Source organism: Lynx rufus, unplaced genomic scaffold (genome assembly GCF_022079265.1).
Source record: "Lynx rufus isolate CCGP_SWC_20201006 ecotype Redwood Valley unplaced genomic scaffold, mLynRuf1.p SCAF_21, whole genome shotgun sequence".
NCBI lineage: Eukaryota > Metazoa > Chordata > Mammalia > Carnivora > Felidae > Lynx > Lynx rufus.
Genome location: NW_025814836.1, coordinates 23780705 through 23798748, shown reverse-complemented (window position 1 = coordinate 23798748; position 18044 = coordinate 23780705). Strand labels below are relative to the sequence as shown.

At 51.8% G+C, this 18044-nt stretch overlaps 1 protein-coding gene across 2 annotated transcripts; it reads right to left on the bottom strand.

Moving 5' to 3' along the window:
- Positions 1–1494: 1494 nt before the first annotated feature.
- Positions 1495–12380, bottom strand: LOC124517378 (zinc finger and SCAN domain-containing protein 29-like). 2 transcript variants are annotated; one of them, XM_047086806.1, is made up of 8 exons: positions 10705–12380; positions 9867–9951; positions 9235–9311; positions 8422–8545; positions 7187–7954; positions 6335–6787; positions 5534–5635; positions 1495–3975 (listed from the first exon to the last, which is right to left on the bottom strand). In XM_047086806.1, exons 1-8 carry the CDS (start codon positions 11101–11103, stop codon positions 2954–2956), a joined length of 3030 nt encoding a protein of 1009 aa, XP_046942762.1. In that variant the 5' UTR covers positions 11104–12380; the 3' UTR covers positions 1495–2953. The 2 variants fall into 2 exon arrangements, with proteins under 2 accessions (XP_046942762.1, XP_046942763.1); XM_047086807.1 differs by having other exon boundaries at positions 5534–5632.
- Positions 12381–18044: the final 5664 nt, after the last annotated feature.

The following is an 18044-nucleotide window of genomic DNA, read 5'->3' as shown; positions in this document are numbered from 1 at the left end:
TGTGCGTCTCCCCACACCTCAGAGTGGCCGAAATGGTCGACACCCTACAATAAAGTGCTTAGCGTGGGGCCTGCCTCGCCAAATACGCAGGGAACCAGGGAACAGGGGCTGGTGTTGATTCGCTCTGCCTTCCACTAGAGGACTGGCGGAGCTGTGCAGAAGGCCTGGGGAGCCGGGGTCCTGGAGAGAAGTAAAGGGAGAGGGTGTTGTTCTCTGCAAGCCAAGCAGTCAGAGCCAGTGAGTGGGTCCCGCATCCTGGGCTGAACAGAGGGGAGGCCGGGGTCACACGCACCTCAGCGGGGTTTGGTGCTTGTGGCCGTTGGAGTCTCTTGGACTCTCCACCCTGGGGCTGAGTCTGTGATCACTTGATGAAAACGGCTCACCCTTTGGCCATCGCACTCACAGGATTCGCTTGGAATTCGCTTATTTAATGGGTTAATATACTTGCATCAGCTTCGGCTACTAGGATTAGTGCCCCGAAACCCAACTCCTGTGTTTCTTGCTCTCTGTACGTGAGGATAAGAACCGGTATTTCTGCTATGCGCCTCTTCAGTTAAAATTTTGCAATGCATAATCTGATTGTCATCTATTGCAACTTTTATAATAGAGGTGAATTTCATGCATTCCCCGCTATCACTTCATTATTTTTCTCTTGAGGGGATTTCCAAGTGAACAGCTTCCAAAAGCCACCCTGCTTGCCTGGTTCAGAAACTCTGAAGCCGTGATTATGAGCTGGAGCTGGAGGTGAGCTAAAAACTAAAGCCCCCGGAGCTTTGCTCATGCCGCGTCCCGAGGTAGGCGAAAAGGCAAATCAGAACACTCTGGAGCAAGGGAATGGATAACTAGTTTCAAATCAAAATCCAGGCACTGTAAAAAGCACATATTACGTTGGGTTCACTGGGCAACCTCTCCACGTGATAGTCAACTGGTGAGACTCAGTGCTCTAATCTTCCACTGAGAACTATGCCAACATCACTTAGGAGAGCCATCTCACGTGTCCCAGTGCTTCACGGACTGTAAAATCCGTATGAAATATCTACAGTCTCCAGCTCAGTTTTCCCCTTGCTTTGCTAAGGGGAAAATACACATGAGATGGCATGGTAATGGATATTACATCTGAATCTCCGTGTTCCATTCCAAAAGTTTCCAAAAGGGAATGTGGTTATTTCCAAACTCTTTTTATAACGCACAGCTATGTTAATTTTAGTATCGTGAATTTCCACCCAAGTAAAGATTTTCTCATTCAAAAGAGTAAAATGATTTAAAAGAATACATATCAGATTTATTTCCTGGCCGTATAAAAAAAATTCTGAACTCAGATTTCTGGGATACCTCTTTGAAAACGATCTCCAAAAACAGGCTCTCCGAAGTGTCCTCAGTGGCAGCAAACTGACATCCTTCGAAGGACTTCTGGTTCCAGATAGCAGATACTGGGCAGAGACAAGTCTCACAAATAAGAGAGGTGACCGAGCCAGATAATAAACACGCTGTTCATTCTGCCAGTGTTTATTAAGCCTTTCTTCCATGCCGGACACTACTCTGTGCTAGAACTACATCGATAGGAGGCCTTCTAAGGTGGTCTGAAGACAATTCTCAGAGGAAAACTCAATGTTTTCAGCAATGGCAACAACAAACAGAGTTCACAGCCCGTCAGAACGGCTGCTTTTGACGGACAACACTTACTTGAGTAGGTTCTTTTATGTTCGTTAGAAAAGACTCCTTACTTAATCGTATTCTATAAATCTAACGATATGAAACCGTGACATGTGTAGACTGTGCTTTGTTTTATAACTGGTGGGTTTCTGGAAGGTTGGGGGAAAATATTTTCAAGCCAAATGCACGAAGGAGAAACTAAGAGCAAGAAACCGTATTCCATTTCTTTCTAAGCACCATTTGCTGCGTGTGTCAGAGTCCCTCCAGGGGCTGTGCTCTGCTCACTCAGAGACACACCAGATCTCCAGGACCTGTGCGCCTGCACGCGGCCTCCCCTGAGGCCGGGGATGGAGCGGCGGCTCCTCCAACCCGGCCTCCTTCCTAACCGCTGCCAAGGTTAGTGGTCGTTGCTCCGGACGTACTTGCAAACGGAAAAGGCTTTCCCCATTTCATCATCCTGTTCGTGATCTCCTAGACCCAGTGTTATATTTTTAGGGCACCGCATGGGCCGTAGGGCTCGCCGGCAGCACTGCTGGCAATTTGGAGCGGTTCTACCCTGCGAGACGTCTGCTTAGGTCGAGTCCTATTAATTGCTGGTTCTATACCTCAAAGATGCCAGTCTCCTATGGCTCAACCTAACATGTCGAGAGGAAGAGTAGGTCATGGTTTAGAAAGCCAACCTGGAGCACTGACCTTTCCTCCTCCAAATGACACGACAGAGTGCTCTCCTCTTGGGTAAGAAGCACGTAGAGAAATGGAGACGGTTCGCGGGCCCCACCCTCCACAGGGAGAACCGTGGAAGACCTTGAAAAATGTGCTCAGTTAATAAATCCCCGTCTAGCTGCCCAGTGCTGAGAAGAAAGAGCTCAGCCACTACCGGCCCTGTGGCGGAGCCGGCCACCGTTAATGCCATGAGCACCGCAGGGCGGACCTCCTCTGTCCTTGAAGGGGGGTCTTGGGGACAAGAGTCTCACCCTCATATTACCAAGCTGTGGAAGTTAAGGCACAGAATCCTAATGGAGACCTATCGTGATGGTGATACAGTCCAATTCAGAATGAGTCTCTGAATTCTCTGGAAATTAGCTTCCACTTCAATAGCGCGGATAAGCAAGCCCTGAGTAGTATTCCGTAAGCCAGCTGAGTTTTCAGTGAGAGAAACACAATGACCTCTACCGAACTGGGACCTAAATCCCTGGTCTCCCATCTCCTGTGGGGGTCGTGGTATAGAATCAAGGACCATACAGACCTTTCTTAGAACAGATTCTGTGGTGCTTCTAGATTTGATGCTTCTTAAAGACATTTAGAGCCTCTCGCCCACATGGGTTCTCCGATGCGCGCTAAAATGCGAACTGTTGTTAAATCGCCTCCCACAGGCACCGCATTCGTAGGGCTTCTCTCCCGTGTGGGTCCTCTGGTGTATGATGAGACTTGAGCTCTGATTAAAGCTCTTCCCACATTCACCACACTTGTAGGGCCTCTCTCCAGTGTGAATTCGCCGGTGGGTAATGAGGTTTGAGCGGTCACTGAAACTTTTGCCACACTCGAGACACTCATAGGGCTTCTCTCCCGTGTGGGTCCTCTGGTGGCTGGTGAGCGTGGAACTCTTACTGAACTTCTTCCCGCACTCAGGGCACTGATAGGGCTTTTCGCCAGTGTGCGTTCGCCAGTGCGCACTGAAGTGCGAGCTATTGGTGAAACTCTTTCCACACTCACTGCACTTGTGGGGTTTCTCTCCTGTGTGGACTCTCTGGTGCATCAGGAGGCTGGAGCTCTGGTTGAAGCTTTTCCAGCACTCTCCACATTTATAGGGCTTTTCTCCAGTGTGGATTCTCTGGTGTGCTGTGAGGTTAGAATGATCACTGAAGCCTTTCCCACATTCGGGGCATCTGTAGGGCTTCTCCCCGGTGTGGGTTCTCTGGTGGCAGACCAGGTGTGAGCTTCGGCCAAAGCTTTTCCCACAACGGCCACACCTAAAAGGTTTCTTTTCTCCGATGTGGGCTAACCGGTGGACAGCTAAGTGGGAGCTCTGGCTGAAATTTTCCCCATATTCACAGCATGGATAGGATTTTTCTCCTACGTAGGTTCCCTGAGGACCTATGAATTTCCCTGCGTCTCTTTCTGGAGGGGAGAGTGACCCTCGTCCATCTTCTAAGGGTACCTCCCATTGCTTTTCTGCCCCATATTTGCCTTCCCAGTCTCTCCTCCAGGCAAGGTACTGGGAAACATCCACTTCGGGTCTTTCTAATAATGCCCCCGGCAGTTCTGCTCCCTCTGAAATGTTCTGGCTTGAATTCTCCTCATTCTCTGTCCTTGTTTCAAGATCTGAAAGAATGAGGTGAAACTGCAAATGTAGCGTGTTTTCTGAGCTCAGAAGAACAGAACCGATGAGAAAGCGGCCCTACCGGACGGTCGGAAACAAACTCTCGCCGGTGACACATAGAACACAGCCAGTTTGCCATTAACCAGAAACCAATCATCTGGAACAGGGCTGAAACTCGTTCAAGACAGCAGACTTCCAGATCTCACTCCCTCCCCCAGCTTCTGAACAAGAAGGTGGTGGGGAGGAAGGCTGAGGAAAGGGAGGAGGGCAGGACCCAGGCCCATTTCTTCCTCTCCCCGCCAATCAGATGCTCTGCCCCCAGGCATGGCCCCTCTTCTCCTCCCCACCCACCTGTGTGCTGGCAATCGGTACTAAAAGGCTACCTTTCTCTTCCAGGCAGAGGGACAAGCCTGAGAGTGATTCTGGCCTCTCTCCGTTCCCTTCCTTGCAATTGGGAGGGAGGACTTCTTTGATGAGCGAGGAGCTGGGCCCCGTGGCTCAGAAGACCAGCAGTGAAGCCTCTATCCCTGCGGGGCGAGGCTGTGGCCGTCCCCTGCTGCCTGTGGCTCCAACTGGGGTTCAGTGAGGAAGCTCACCGTGGCCACCCATCTGAGCCACACTGCCCAACGGCTCTACAGTTAGAAAGCTGTCATTTGATCTCAGCGTCTTACTCTTACGTTTCTTGGTTGGTCTGGAATCTGAGCGGGGGAAGAGCAGTACTATTTATCAGATCTCCTAAACTTCCAACAAAATGACTGGGCCCAACCAAGGAGGGAAGCTCATCTTAACCATGAGAAATTCACCCCTGCAATAAGCTAAGTTTAATTTGGGGTCGCCAGGGCTCACTTTTTCTATTAATCTAGTTAAGTGATAGTTAATTATAGTTAAAACTCTGATAGAAACTTAAGAGGGAGGGGAGCCTGGCTGGCTCAGTCGGTAGAGCATGTGACTCTTTATCTTGGGGTCATTAATTCGAGCCCCACATTGGGGGTAGATGTTTACTTAATAAATAAAGGGGGCATTAAAAAAAAAGAAATTTAGAGGTGCCTGGGTGGCTCAGTCGGTTAAGCCTCCGACTTTGGTTCAGGTCACGATCTCACGGTTCATGGGTTTGAGCCCCACGTCGGGTTCTGTGCTGACAGCTTAGAGCCTGGAGCCTGGTTCGGATTCTGTGTCTCCCTCTCTCTCTTTCTGCCCCTCCCTGGCTCGCTTCTGTCTCTCTGTCTCTGTTTCTCTCTCTCTCTCTCTCTCTCTCTCTCTCTCAAAAATAAACATTAAAAAAAGAAATTTAGGAGGGAAATCATCAACGCTAAGGATTTGTTTATATCTATCTAGAAGCCACGGTAACTCGGGAGAGCAGGCTTTCCTGGCTGCCACCTGCTTTTCTGTTCTCCCACGTCCTGTGGCTTCAGCACCCCTGCATAATAAACCGGGAAGGCCAAGTGAGTGGGTTCCTCTCCCAGCCCTTGCCCAGTGCTGCCTTGTCCGTGTTCGGAATTCCAGATCTGACTTCCTTGTTGGTGCAATACTAGCTTTCGCTCGTTTTCATTCATTTCCCACCTGCACAGGAAGTTTTCCGGAAGTCCCGGGGATCGTCATTCCAAAGCTCTTCACTTCTCTCTGGCCTCGAGACCCCATCTGGCTGGCGGACTGGAAGTCCTACTTGAGGAAAATCAAGAAGGGACATGGAGTTCTTATGCAATTTGCCTTCTGTTCTTATATCTGGACGTGGTGGGTGAAATGAGAATGGAAACACCTACCAGAAAGATCTGGTTTTCAGAAGAAATCGTTTAGTGAATGACTCAGGAAATGTGCCCCCTTAAGTGAGGAGTACAGGGCAAGGTGTTCATCTATCTTAACAGTAAGTACAATGATGGTGACAATGAAAAGGAACATTTGCTGAGGGCCAGCAATGTACCAGGATCCTCATAACAGCCCAGTGAGCTAGATACTGTGTCCATTTTACAGATGAGACAGTGGAGGCCTAGGTGTTTAACCAGTTTGCCCAAGAACAGAGAAGTCTTTCAGTGGCAGACTGTTGTATGTAATACGCACAGGGTATGTTAGATGGAAACAAACAACTGGACCTTTACATCACTCGGACCTCTCTTTCCTCCTATAATGGTTACTAATATTATTTCTAGGATGTTGTTACTAAAAGCAGACAGGGAGCAGGGCAAGACCCTCAACGTTGTCTTTGTGAGTCACCCTGCACTACTGGCTAAGAAATCGGTCTTAACCTGAGGAGGTCACTCCAGAGTGATAGACAAGAAGCATCTCTCCCGCTTCACAGTCCCTAATGCTTCCCTCGGGCCCTCGTCTCTCCCACCGTCTGTGGCCGCTCTGGGGAGGAGAGCTTACCCCTGGGATTCCCCCTCAGAGCCTGGGGGCCACGGCTCTTGGGCTCCTCTCGGGGCTCCTCTGCCGGTTCGCTACCGTCTCCCGTCACACCTTCCAGCACGGCCTTCCGGTTCTCTTCGGAGCCCCCTCTATTCTGCAGGAGGCCTCCTGCCACATCGAAGGCATCAAAGGTGCTGGCAAGGGTCCAGGGGCTCATCAGGGCGTCCATCTCACGATAGAAGGGGCAGGTGCCCGGGGCGTGCGTGCTCCTGGCTTTGCGGTAGTGGGTCTGGAGGTTTTTGAACCGGTAGCGACACTGTTCCAGGGTCCGCGGGAAGCCGCGCTCCCGCAGCCGCTCGGCCACCAGCCGGTACACCTGGCGGTTCCGATGGCAGGTGCGCAGTTTCTCGTGAATGTAGGGCTCACCGAGAATCCCCAGGAAAATTCTGGTTTCTTCGTAGCCCCAGTGCACACCTGGAGGAGAGGTACAGAGGTGAGCTGAGACGGTGCTGCTGGTTGTGCGGAGGACAGCGGGAGACCCCCCGCTCCCGCCACAGCATCTCGGTGATTTCCGGAGAAACAGTCAAGCGGGTTTTCCTCTGTGATGGGACTCGATCCGACAATATGCACACGTTCACTTTTACACTTATACACATGACTCTTACATAATGGTTCTTCCTTTCTCTCGACTGCACACAGGAACAAAGGGCTGTCCCATTTGTACATAAAAATAGCCTTTCCTTGCCCTTTCCAGATGACTACAGTGTGCCCTGAATCCCCACGGCACCCCCGAAATAACCGGTCGCGGCGAGCTTTTCTCCAAACCCCGCTGACAGCGAGGGCCCTCCCAGCTTGCTCATGACAAGGACTTACCAGCCGGACTCCGAAACAGGGTTGGGATTCCAGGGCTTCCAGACACTTCTTCGACCCCCAGTTCTTCCCCCTCCGAATCCTCTGTGACGGCTCCTAAATGCCCTTCTTCTACAGATGCTGTTGTGTGGCCAGGGTCCGGCCCCTGCTTCTCTGCCCTGCCTTCCAACACAGCCTCAGCCAGCACTGCCTCCTCCTGTCCCCAGCGGCGCCCCTGAAGCTCTGCATGCTCCACATCACAGGCCCCGTGCCCAAGAAGAGCCCCTGCCACCTCTGGAAGGGGGGTGGCGGCCCGTGGGCACATCAGGGCGTCCATCTCACGATAGAAGGGGCAGGTGCCCGGGGCGTGCGTGCTCCTGGCTTTGCGGTAGTGGGTCTGGAGGTTTTTGAACCGGTAGCGACACTGTTCCAGGGTCCGCGGGAAGCCGCGCTCCCGCAGCCGCTCGGCCACCAGCCGGTACACCTGGCGGTTCCGATGGCAGGTGCGCAGTTTCTCGTGGATCCAAGACTCACTGAGAATTCCCAAAAAAGTCTTGGTTTCCTCATAGCCCCAGTGCACCCCTGCCACCTTCTCATCCTCCAGGCCCTGCAGCTCCAGCTCGTCCCACATCTTGGCTTTTCTCAGGACGGGCACGTGGCCAGGCTGGCCTCTCCCCCCGCCCGCTGCGGAGTCGCTGGCGTTCTCCTCTCTGGGACACTGAAGATCACGCCTCCGTGGGTCCTCCTCCTGCTCCACGTGGGAGCTGACACTGGGTAGGGGGGTTGGCAAATCTGTTTGCAGAGGGAGACAGAAGATACAGTGGTTTGGTGACTCTCATCCCAACCACTTTATATGCCAGGGAGGGGAGATACTATTAATTTTTTTTTTAAGTCTGAAGGGATTTTTGGGAAGCCTCGGTAAAAGTAGTATTCAGGCTGCGAGGGAACAGTAAGAAAAAAATCCAGGCCCAAATCTAGACCTACACATGCACGTACATCTGTCCTGAAACAAATAAAATTCAGGCTCCCACCAGAGGCCTTACTGACCGTCTTCCTAAGATGGTCAGTAAATGTCAATACAATATTCTCTCTGGGTTCTAGAAACTCATCCTTGAGAGCACTGACTTTGGTATTAGATTATGGGTCTCTTTTCAAGCAGAATTGAGGGCTTTGAACAATATGATCCCAAAAAGGTCTGGAGTAGTGAACACTACAGATGACGCCACGGCTAACTTTGTACAGGAAAACGGTGCTCTTACCCGGCGAGACCTCACTTGCAGATTTCTCCCAACTTCTTTCCAGGTGGTTCCTCCATCCAGGTCCTGGCTGCCTCCGTGCCTCCTGGGAGATGTACACGGCCACATCGCCGAATGTCACCAACTCCTGGGAAAACACAACACCCCGTTCAAAAGGTGCTGCCTTGAGACAAAATGCCTCCCTATACGGCCTTCATCAGAGGGCAGGTGACAAAAAAGGCTGAGGAGAAATTAAAAAGTGAGTTTTCTTTGACTTTTAAAGGCAATAAAGGACAGGGGGAGGGAGCAGGGGAGAGAAAGAAAAGCCAGAAAGAAACTAACATTTACGGAACACAGGTGTGCTGTGCCAGATAGTTTCACACTTGCTCAGTTATACAGTATGTGGCAGAGCCAGGATTTGAATGCAGGACTCTCTGACCCTGAGGCTTTTGTTCCCTCCACGCCTCCACAGTCCTGCACACCATGTGGGCAAGACTCGGATATGGAAAGAAGGAAGTAACTATTCCTTTTAAGGCAAACGTGCCAATCTGCATGATCTTACAATCTCGGGCTCAAGGAAAAGAATGACTTAATACCATTCCTCACCACCTCAGCTGTGGTGCTGCCTTCCAGACGGAGGGGGGTTTCGGCAACATTTTTCTGGCTGGTGAAATTCTGGAGCCTAATCTACAAAGTTACTGAGAACCCCCTCCACCCCTCCCCCTCCTCCCCTGGGTAAAATTCTCTTGGCATTTCTGGTGAGCAAAAGAGTTGGCGGCAAAGGGCCCCCACTTGGATAGTGAAAGGTGTCCGAAGTAAGAGAAAGATCTGGCTCACCTGGGGGCTGTGCATCATCCCCTGGTCACCGCCGCCCTCCTCCACAGAAAGACCCAGAGTTCCAGGACCAGGCAGGGCTGTGGGGAAGAGAAAGGAGCCGTGAGGAGACCACGTTTCTCAACTCCTCCTGAGGACGGGCCCAACTTAGTTCTGAAACAGAAGAGTCTTCCCCCTTCTCTTGGTGTCTGCTCTGTCCCAGCAAAGAAAGTTGGTGAAAAACCAAAATGAGGAGAGTTCCCAATTTTCCCCTTCCATGTCCATCCAGGTTACTGATGCAGTTTCATGATTTTCTTCTTCAGTTTTGATAACACATCTGCCTCATCCAAATTGGTCTGGGACACATGTACCTGTCCTGAGAATTACTGTGCTTGGATTTGACCCCACCTTGCGCTTTCTCCACCAGCCAGACCTAAAATCTGTGCCCAACCTACTGGGACAGTAACCTCACTCACACAAGGAGAGGTACCACAGGCTCCGCTGGGTACTTTTACAAAACATGCCAACCAAGGCCCTTCCTCCCTTCGGAGGTACCTGCCGAGGATCCCCCAAGCCTCATTTCACCTGCCCCATCCTCCCACCTTCGGCACTCTGAGGGACCTTACCCACCCTCTCCCCAGACTGCTGCTTCTTACCGCTCCTGTGCAAGGCTGGGAGTTCCTCTTCGGGACTGTGATGCCACTGTTCTTCCGGTTCTGGCTGTGAGTTCTTCACCACTGCCTGTAACAGACACATGAATCCTGTCTGTGCTTGCTTGAGATGGATGTCTTGGGAAGCTAGTACTGATCCTAAGCGTTCCTTCTCCTCTGAGCATACCTCCTGGTCCTGTTCAAGGACTAGAGGGGTCGAAATTCTGTAGGCACTAAAACTTAACTATCCCAAGATGCAAAGAAGCAAAGGAGGAAATCAGTCTCCTGCAAATCACTGCAGTCCAGTAAGGAGTGTGGATGTGCAAAAGACTAACAGATAAGGTCTGGATCCCAGGCTCACTGCAATCTGCCCACCAGCTCTCCTGAGGCAAGACTCAGCCAACCAAAAATATAGCTGTTTTTCAATAGGACCCAAAGGTGCAATACCGGCCATAAAGACCAGTGAAGCCACTTGCGTCAGGCTGGCTGCTGACGAATGAGAGCTGTTCTCCAAAAAGAAACCAAAAACCAACCCACCCACCCACAAACCCTAGCTTTTCTGTCCTTCTGTGTGCTCCTCCTCGCCCGGAGTGGTGTTCGAGCCATTTTAAGCAATTCTCTTACTTAACGGCAGGGCCCCACACTCAGAGCAAGCGCTGTTACGCATTCTCTGAAGAGTCCGTCTGGGCGTGGAAGGAAAGCCGCAGCCACCAGGCCCAGGGAATGAGCAAATGCCACTTTGCCACGAACAGCAAAGTACGGCACATCACCCACACTGCTGGCAAACCAAGGGCACTCTCCCACTTCCCCCTGCTTTACCCAGAACAAGGTTCTCGCTGCTCACCTGGAGCCCCCGTCTCCCAGGCTCTTTCTGCAAGTCTTCCACCAGGGCCACAGCCTCCTCTCCACTCTCTGGATGCTTCTGTCTAACCCAGAACTGGATCTCCCGAGGAAGGACAGCCAGGAACTGTTCCAGCACTAGCAACTCCAGGATCTGCTCTTTCGTACACTTCTCTGGTCTCAGCCACTGATGACAGAGCTTCCGGAGTTGGATGAGGGCCTCCCGGGGTCCTGATGCTTGTTGATAGCTGAAATGCCAAAACCGCCGGCAGGAGGTCTCTGGTCCAGGGTCGCTCCTTTGGGAAATTTCCTGCTCCCAGTGGGAATCGTCTTCCAGCTTCACTCTTTGAAGCTCTTCTCGCGCTCGAGGAGTCTGGACTTGTGGGTCCCCAGCTACAGCCATCGTTCAGCTCACGGAAGAACCTTGCCACTGGGCTCTGAAGCTCAAAGCTCTTCCTTTACCTCAATGGGGAGCTACCATCAGATAGGAGTCACTAAGTAGAACTCGAAATTCTAGAGCCACGGATAATACATTACAGAGTGAATGCTAGTGACCATCACAAGTGTCAGCCCAGCAGGACTGAGGTGAAGAAAAGAGCCTTCGTGTCCTCCCCTCCCCATGTCCTGGTGCCCGTGGAGTCTGGCCCTGTGTCACTGGGGAAGCAGCTCCAGAAGTTTAAGAGGAGGGTCAAGAGCGGGTGATCTGATTGGAAAGTAGGGGGGCTTGAGGCTGTGTTTGCACAGCAATTTACTTGAGGCCGAGAAGATGTCACTCATCCACAATGACGAGTGAGGATGGACTGGAGAAGACAATGGGGACAATAAGCCGCCCACCCTCCCAAGCCACTGGTCTTCGGAACTAGAGTGTGACAAAGTCAATGTGGCAGGACAAGTACGAGAGGGCGCACAAGGTAGCAGCACCTTGGAGAGCAGCAGCCGGGTGGAGCTGGCTCTAACCTTTCAGAGATTCAAACTGCCCTCACCTCTGGCTGGTCACCCCACTCGGGATTCCTCAGCCCTGGAATAACTCTCTCCCAAACAGGGAGATTTACCCTGGTTACGATTACAAGCTCTAAGAGCAGAGATACTAAAAACAGACCCATACGGGATGTCAGGGCTGGCAGGAAAGTTAAGAAATACTTGGACTTCAACTCCCTCAAAGCTGGGCAATCGTGGCTCAGAGAACCCCCAGAGACTTGCCCAAGGTCACATGGCTGGTGTTTGGCAGGAAATAAACAGGGGCTCAGCCCCTTGACCGTGGACTGGGGGACTGGCCCGCAGAGCGTGACTTACACCGGAAGGCTACTCTGCTCCGCGGGCGACCTTCTCTGGAAGCCTTATGGGGTAAATGCGGGCCCTGGGGACGGGGTCGCCTCGGCGGCTACAAGGCCAGGGTCCTCCCCGCCGAGTCCGGTGGGCGGCGCGAAGGAGGGCGCCGCCAGCACGAGGGCCGCATCTCGCCCGGGGGCCGCTCGCGGGGCGACGGGGCCTGGGCCCGAGACGGCGGGACCCTGGGTTTCGGTCCGGCCACGCCCACCCGGCGAGGGCGGCTAGGGCCCGAGGTGACAGCGGCGCGCGCCAGCCGAGGCCCTGCGACGCCGGGGGGCCGGGGCCCGTGGCACCTTCTCCGCGGCCGCGCAACGTCCCCAAACGACCCTCGAACCCCCAGCCCGGACCCGGAGTCCTGGCGTTCGGACGTCCACTAAACACCGGAAGCGGAAACGCGATCCCCAGAAGGGCTGGGTTTTGCCAGACTCCATTTCCCATAGGCCTCCGTGCCGCAGACTGACAACAGGACTAGCCAATAAAATGTGAGGACGGCCTAGACGTCTGTGTTTCAGACGAATCACTGATGAGGGGTGGGACTTGACTGCACGCGGGATCTGGGAGTTCAGAGCCACAGCCTGGAGCCGACCCAGCGGAGGTGGTGTGGTCCTACCCGCTTCCCGACTGCCTGGGGCCCTGAGTGAGAGAGAGGGAGAGCCTTTGGGGGCCCGGGGTCTGCGAGTGCGCCGCCGAGACTCCAATTCAGATTTTTCGCCACTGAAGAAAGTATTTTTCCGGCATGGTTGTCCACTATGGCAATGCTTTACCACCACCACCACCACCCCTCCACACACACACACGTCCACCACACACCCTCATTTCCTGCGTGCACAGCCCTGGGAGATTTAAGGTGAATACTTTGACAAGATGAATACTATTGACGCTTATTCATTCCAACAATCAGCCGTGGAACATGAACTTTGGCCCAAGCCAAACACTCCCTCCTCCTAAGGAATGCAGGCCAGCAGAGGATGCATTTTTATGTATTTATTTTTTAATTTATTTTTTGTATCTCTAGGTCCAACTTGGGACTCAAACTCATGACCCGAGATCAAGAGTGGCATGCTCCAATGACTGAGCCAGCCAGGCGCCTCTGGTGGATGCAATTTTAAAATGCTGCCCTGAACAACCCACATATCTCCAATGCAGTGTGGTAAGTGCTAAAAGGTGCCTTCAAAGAATGTGGCTGGAAAGAAATACTGGAGAGTGACTGGGAGAGCCCAAGAGGGTAGAAGGTGCGGCCTCAGGGGAAGGGGGCAGGAAACTGCATTTTATTGAGCACTTACATTGCATATTTTCTCTGGTTTGGATTTGATAATGAATCCTGCATAGTAGGCCTCACTCCCTTTTAACAGATGAAAGGTCCAAAATTCAATTAAAGGTGGGTGAAGCTGTGATTATTCCCACAGAAGGGGCAGCCTGGGGGGGGGGGGGGAGGGGCAGGCAAGGGAAACACAGGATGGCAAGAGGGGCTTTCCAGAAAGCCCTAAGTCCAATTGTGAGTCTGGGCCAGGAGAAGGCTTTGGGTTCCCACCATCAAGTCACAGAGAAGCTTTGCTTTTAGCATTTTCTATTAGTTTAAGGTTTCCCTTGAAAAGACGTTCCTCTGTTGTTGTTGGTTTTTTTTAACGTTTATTTATTTTTTTGAGACAGAGAGAGACAGAGCATGAACGGGGGAGGGTCAGAGAGAGGGAGACACAGAATCTGAAACAGGCTCCAGGCTCTGAGCTGTCAGCACAGAGCCCGACGCGGGGCTCGAACTCACGGACCGCAAGATCATGACCTGAGCCAAAGTCGGCCGCTTAACCGACTGAGCCACCCAGGCGCCCCTCCTCTGTTTAAAAAAAAAAGGAAGAAAATTGAAAATTACTAATCCACGTCCCTGCCCTATTACCTTAACTCAGGGAGCTCCTGAGCACATGGAACTTCCACTGGAAGCAAAATCAAGCAGGGACAGTGTAGCCCCAAACACAAGTCATATCGACCATCAGCACCACATCCAGTACTTGAAGGGAGAAGACACACATACGTGTCCTCAAGCTGTGGGCCACGCCCCTCAAAGAATGGGACTAAAGGACCCCCAAAAGTCTACACACATGAGATACTTTCCCACTTGTGGCCTCCTGGTCCCTCAGAGGACAGTTGTCCTCAGAAACCTAGACAGGTGCATTTTTTGGTGAAAGCAGGCTACGTCTAGGTCAGAGTTAGCAATACTACCACGGATAGGGTTTTAGTATTCTCTGCCATACAGAGTGACCGACCTCCTCCGAGCAGCCTTCTGGAGTGGGCACAGCAAGCACTGTCATCAGTTTTGCAGATGTGGAAAATGAGGCTTCCGGAAGTGATTTGCCTCATCATAATGCTGGTTAGTGGCACAGGTGTGTCTAGAACCCGGTCTGGCAGGTCTCTAGGTTTTTTAAGTTTATTTTGAGAGAGAGAGAGGGAAAGAGCATGCTTTGGGGGGAGGGGCAGAGGGGGGGGGGGAGAGAGAGAGAGAGAGAGAGAGAGAGAGAGAGAGAACCCCAAGCAGGCTCCACGCTGTCCGTGCAGAACCAGAAGCGAGGCCTGATCCCGAGAACGGCGAGATCACGGCCTGAGCCAAAATCAAGAGTCCGTCATTCGACCAGCTGAGCCACCCAGACACCCAACAGGTCTCTTTGGCTCACAACCCACCATCCACTATGTCACAGATGCCAGGACAGGAGTGGGAGGGAGACACAGGAGCCAGTAACTCTGAAGACAGCGCCATTTGGGACAGCTAGGAGTGGCAAATGTCTGTACATCGGTTTCAGCAAGCGTTTGGTTTCTGGATCCCTGATGTATTTAGAAAAACATTGCACAGAGGTGTTTAGAAGCAGTGCATAAGGGGACAAGGATTTCCAGGTGAAGGAGATAAAAGCTTATCCTCCAGGAATTTGACAGATGACAGCCACATATCATGAGTGGAGACTATGTTCCTTAGGCCCACTGGACCATCCATCCAACTCATTTAACCAGCGATACTAACTTACCTGCGCAAGGAGACCTGTCCAACAGGGAAACCTGGCAGAGTTAACAAGGCCATCTTGGGCACTGAGCAGACAGCATGGGGGGACACGGATAACAAGTGGTTTTGAAGCCCAGCATCTATCCCCGGAGGGGCTCGTGGCTGGCGTCTGCCTGTCCCTCACATGACCGCTTCCTTTCATGTCCGGCTGCTCAAGCACTCTCTAATCACAAAGCCACCATTGCAGTCACTCAAGACCAGGAATAAGGGGTGCTCTGAAGGAGGCTTGTGATAGGAGATCCCCCACCATAAATTAATAATTGGAGTTCTAGATTCTCTTGGTCTCTTGGAAATTGAGTTAGCAGGAGCCTGCCACCCAGGGTCCGGTCACCTCTGGTAACTGGGGAAATCCAGTCTCTGCACCAGAAAGGCTGGGGACCAGAACTCTGCGGTCAGTTGGCCAAAGGTGCCCCCGCTGAGGCCTCCTGGCAGGCAGGCCTGCCCTCAGACGCCAACAGTGTAAACAGGCAGTGGAGACGCTGTGTCTGCCAGGGCCTGGGAGCTCCAGGGGCCCGGGTGGTGTTTCCTTGGAGCCGGACTCCCCACCCCACAGCCGTTCCACAGCTGGCTCGGGCCTGTGAAGGGATGGAAAGTTCTCAGAGCTGGGACACTGGGAAGAGCCAGCAGGAGAGGGGGAACCGGGGGCAGGTAGGCCCTAGAGCCACAGCCCCTGCTGACACCAGAGGCATGAGCTCAGTTTCACCGATGACTGGGTGGAGAGCCAAAGGGGATTCGCCACCAGCCGTCACCCCCCACCAGGCGAGGAAATCCTCTGTCTCAAAATCTGACCATTGTCCATACAATCCTACTTCCGCTTCCTCTGGGGCCTGGGGCTATGTTATCAAATCATGAGAGTAGAAAAAGGAAGGGCCCTAATATTCTGTCCAGAAATTTGAAATAGCTTAACAGGGCCCGCCCAGGCAACAGGAGAGGTTAAAATGGCCGTGCGTGTGAAAAAACTCCAGGGCTGTCCGGGAGGGACTGTGAGTGCGAGCCCAGCACCCTGGGTCCCTGCTGAGCTCCCTGTGAGGAGACAGGACTGCAAAGTCAGGGATAAGGGGCTGGGAAGAGCCACCACCGGTCACGTGGCCCCATGCAAGGCAGGACCAATTCCAGTTGTGGGATCTTCTTGCTACCAGCTACAGGGAAGCCTCGTAGCCAGTGTTGTTTGCATTTCAGTGTTTGGTTCTTTTCTCCATTTTTTCCCATGGGTACTTCTCAGGGCTTTAATAACACAGTGAAATAAAGCAGCAGGTGCCGGGCAGGTTACGCACCGGATTCCCCTCTGAGCCTCCACTCCCCCAGCCCCGAAGCGGGGATATGGACCTACCTCACAGGGTTGTCAAGATCAAGTGAGGCGTACGTGTAGAACGTAGCACAGAGCCTGTGCACAGCAGCTGCTCCCTGGGTTGTTACTGTAGGCTAGTGTGGCTTATCATAAAGTATAAAAACGCAACCCAAAGGGAAGAAAAATTCCATGAAAAAAAGAAGTCTCTTTATGACTTGCCTCATACTGTAAAATGTCTACTAAAAGTCAAGGGGGGGTGGTGTGTGACTGTTGGCCCAAGTGTCTAGAACCAGGTCTGTCCAGCTGCCAACACTCCCTCTACTGTGCCAAACATGACAACAGGGACAGGGTGACAAAGTACTGCTGGGTGTGGACCTGAGGGGCCTCTGGGATGTGGCGGTGCTGTTTCTTGATCTGGGTGCTGGTTACATGGGTGTGTCCAGTTTGTAAGAGTGCCATGAGCATACACTTTTGTGCACTTACCTGTGTTTTGTATTTTAAAATGTGTATATTAGGGGCACCTGGGTGGCTCAGTCGGTTAAGCGTCCAACTTCATCTCAGGTCATGATCTCCTGGTTTGTGGGTTCGAGCTCCACGTTGGGCTCCGTGCTCACAGCTCAGAGCCTGGAGCCTGCTTTGGATTCTGTGTCTCCCTCTCTCTTTGCCCCTCCCCTGCTCACATTCTGTCTCTCTCTCAAAAATAAATGAACATTAAAAAAAAAAAACAATTTTAAAATGTATATATTAAAACGGGGGGGGGTCTCAGGATATGTCATATGAATGCACTAGGATCAAAGGGTAAGAGTGAGATAAGATACAGTCTCTTGATAAGATACATTGCTTGTCCAGACAAGAGAAATTGTGTACTAGACTCTAGAAATTGTGTACTAGACTCAGCTACAGGAAAGAACATGCCTAGTTTCCCACTGGCTTCTGACACCTGTGACATTTCAAAAATATGAGTTGTTTCATTAGGATACTGGTTAGTTTGGGGTTTTTTTTATGTTTAGATTATTTAATTTAATATTTATTTATTGGTTTATTTTTAGAGAGACAGCACACGCTCATGAGTGCTAGCAGGGGAGGAGCAGAGAGGGAGAAAGAATCTTAAGCAGGGCCCACAATCAGTGCAGAGCCTGATGAAGGGCTTGATCTCATGACCGTAAAATCATGACCTGAGCTGAAGTCAAGAGTTGGAGGCTTAACCGACTGAGCCGCACAGGTGCTCGGTTTTTTTTGAGGATTTAAAAAAAAAATTTTTTTAAGAGGGAGTGAGTACACAATCGAGGAAGAGGGGCAGAGAGAGAGAGAAAGAAAGAGAATCTTTGGCTCAACACCCAGCGGGAAGCCCGATGTAAGGCTTGATCTCACAAACTTACATCATGACCTGAGCCAAAATCAAGAGTTGGACACTCAACCAACTGAGCCACCCAGGTGCCCCAAGATTTTATTTTAAGTAATCTCTGCACCCAACGTGGGGCTCGAACTTACAACCCTGAGATCAAGAATTGCACACTCCACTGACTAAGGCAGCCAGGTGACCTGGTTAGTTGATTTTTATAGATGCCTTCGGCTGTGACTTCATTCACCAATAGCAATCAATCCTAACTTAGGCAAGAGGCACTGAAGTTAAAACTCACTAACGTGTATTTATCATCGTATCAAAGGGAAGTGTGGGGAACTG

Bases quoted from the DNA above. Each gene is read 5' to 3' on its own strand.
- LOC124517378 (XM_047086806.1), bottom strand. From the start codon at position 11,103: ATGGCTGTAGCTGGGGACCCACAAGTCCAGACTCCTCGAGCGCGAGAA. The intron at 6,788-7,186 runs GTAAGTCCTTGT...CCTCTCCTCCAG, and splicing joins CCTGTTTCGGAGTCCGGCTG to GTGTGCACTGGGGCTACGAA. The intron at 3,976-5,533 runs GTGGGAAATGAA...TCATTCTTTCAG, and splicing joins CCGGAAAACTTCCTGTGCAG to ATCTTGAAACAAGGACAGAG.